At 59.9% G+C, this 2,522-nt stretch overlaps 1 protein-coding gene across 1 annotated transcript in view; it reads left to right on the top strand.

Moving 5' to 3' along the window:
• The first annotated feature begins 1,463 nt into the window (after positions 1-1,463).
• Positions 1,464-2,522, top strand: part of SCNN1A (sodium channel epithelial 1 alpha subunit) — a 22,226-nt gene continuing 21,167 nt past the window's right edge. The window contains exons 1-2 of the mRNA XM_006757639.2: positions 1,464-1,968; positions 2,130-2,493. Coding sequence (XP_006757702.1) covers positions 1,848-1,968; positions 2,130-2,493 — 485 coding nt within the window. The 5' untranslated portion in view covers positions 1,464-1,847. The remainder of the gene's footprint in view (positions 1,969-2,129; positions 2,494-2,522) is intronic.

A 2,522-nucleotide genomic window follows, 5' to 3' on the forward strand; every position in this document is an offset into this window, starting at 1 on the left:
TACCCAGCTGAGATGCCACCTTCTCTAGGAAGTCTTCATGACTCTCTCCAGGCTAGAGTCTCTTCCTCCCTCCCCAGGCTCACTAAGCCCAGGGCTTTTATCTCGGCCACTGGAATCCTCCTCTTCGTATATTGCAGGCCTGTCTTCTACTACCCTGTATCAGTGCCTGTGCTGGGCACATCAGCGGGATGCCCATGCCTGCTCCTTTGAGAAAGCAAGGAGGATGGAGAAACCAGTGAGCACACTCGGGGCTGCCTGCTGAGGGTCCACAAGGGGTCAACCTCTCGCTCTCACAAGGGGCCTGGGCTGTGTGGATGGGTATCCTGTGCCTGTTTGGACCCTCTTATTGGGCCTGATTCTCTGACCCTTCCCTCTCTGCCTGGTATTTTACTGTTTATGCTCTTGCTGGATTACGTTTGGGAAGAGACTTTGGAGGAAAAGCCCTGACAATGAGCGTTCCCTTCCTTCCAGGGCTGGTGTAGACTTGGCCATGCCTGCCCTCTTCCTCCCGGACACCCAATGCGACCCACATCCCTCCCTGCCCCCTCAGTGCCTGCTGTCCCTGGGCTCCGGGTCTGTGCCTAAGTGCCCCGGCCTGTCCCCTACCTGCCTCTCAGTGCCCACATTCCTGCAACCCCGTGACCACAACAGGGGACATTACACATTCCTGGTCTGGCAGCCAATGGTGTAAAAAGGAACAGAATGTCCCAGGGCCCCGCCTAGCCCCCAGCTTCACCTGGGCCCCTCCCTGGCCTGGACAAGGTAGGGGGTGATGGTGAGGAGTCAGGAGGGAAGAGGATAAACCAGGAGGGAGAGGCAGAGGGGAGCTTCGTGCTGAGTGCCAGGAGGTACTCCCACTAGAATCCTCTCCACCACCTCGGGGGTGAGGCTGATCTGTGGGTGCCCTTGGAGGGACTCCCCAGGGAGGGGACCTAGCTCCTGGAGGCCCACTTGAGGCTCCCTCCGTTGCTCTCCTGCAGGAGAGGGAAGAGTCCCTTTGGGGCTGGCTCCCGCCTTTTCACCTTCCTCTCTCTGCCTCTCCTCCATGCCCCCTCCCAGTCCTTCCTGCATCTGTCTCCCTTTTTCTGCCTTTCCTGCTCTCCTGGTCTCTCCCCCTTAGTCTCACAGTCCTGGCTTGTCCGTTTTCCTCGTTTTTGCCCTCCTAGCTTTGTGTTCGGGATCCTTCTCCCCGGTCAAGATTTCTGACTCTCACTTGCCAGTCTGTTCCTTGCCTGTCAGCTTCCTATCACTCCCCAGGCCGACTCTGCTTCTCTGTCCCTACTCCCAGGTCAGCCCTCGGGAGTCCTCCTCCTTCTGGGTCTCGCAGCTCAGACTCCTCCTCTGACCCTCCCCCGCTCTGCCCTGCTCACCTTTAATTGAGATGCTAATGAGGCTTCTGTTGCTTCCACCCCGGCCGGCAGGCGGGCTCCCAGGCCGGTCTCTGCACCTGTCAGGTGAGGGGGAGGAGAGGCTCTTGGCTGCCAGATTCAGCTAGAAAGGAACCAGTCCCAGTCCAGTCACAACTTGGGAGTGGGGAGCAGGTGGCAGCCAGGACTCCTGGAGACCTGCCATCCTTTGGGACCTGGGACAGAGGGAGTCAGGACACAGCGAGTCAGGACGCAGCCCAGGCAGGAGCAGGACGGGAGACTGGAGGAGAGAACCTGGACTGAGAGGGGAAAGGGGGAGGAAGAGGAAGAGAGGCAGGATCAGAGAGCCTGGCACACAGAGGAGCCGGGCGAGGAAGGAGAGAGTTGGGAAAGAAACCCAAGAGAAGGAGAGAGAGGTGGGGGGAGAGGGAGAGAGAGTGAGAGAGACCAAGAACGGGACTGACTACGAAGCAGAGGCTGATGGCTGAGGAAACGAAAAGGGAGGTTCTGGGACTGAAACCAAAAGGTGACCTTATCAGGGAAGCAGAGGAGAGGCCACTCCAGCGAAACCCAGCTCCAGCTCTGGCCCTGGCTCCAGCAGGTCAGCTGGCTCCTGGGCAGGTGGAGGGAGGGAGGAGTGGGAGGTGGGCATGGCCTGGAGAAGCCTCTCTCTGGGGTCAGGCTGATGATGGAAAGGGCACTTGGAGCCCAGAACTCTGCCCTGACCCTGACCCTGACCCTGACCCTCCACAACTCACTAAGGGCTCATGAAGGGAGACAAGTGCGAGGAGCCGGGGCCAGACCCCAAGCCCGCGGCAGCCCCCCAGCAGCCCACGGAGGAGGAGGAGGCCCTGATCGAGTTCCACCGCTCCTACCGAGACCTGTTCCAGTTCTTCTGCAACAATACCACCATCCACGGCGCCATCCGCCTGGTGTGCTCCCAGCACAACCGCATGAAGACGGCCTTCTGGGCCGTGCTCTGGCTCTGCACCTTCGGCATGATGTACTGGCAGTTCGCCCTGCTGTTCGAAGAGTACTTTAGCTACCCTGTCAGCCTCAACATCAACCTCAACTCCGACAAGCTTGTCTTCCCCGCTGTTACCGTCTGCACCCTCAATCCCTACAGGTCAGTTGGGCACCCCCCCCCCCCCCCCC

The sequence above is a fragment of the Myotis davidii genome, unplaced genomic scaffold, assembly GCF_000327345.1.
Source record: "Myotis davidii unplaced genomic scaffold, ASM32734v1 scaffold13, whole genome shotgun sequence".
In the NCBI taxonomy this organism is placed as follows: Eukaryota; Metazoa; Chordata; class Mammalia; order Chiroptera; family Vespertilionidae; genus Myotis; species Myotis davidii.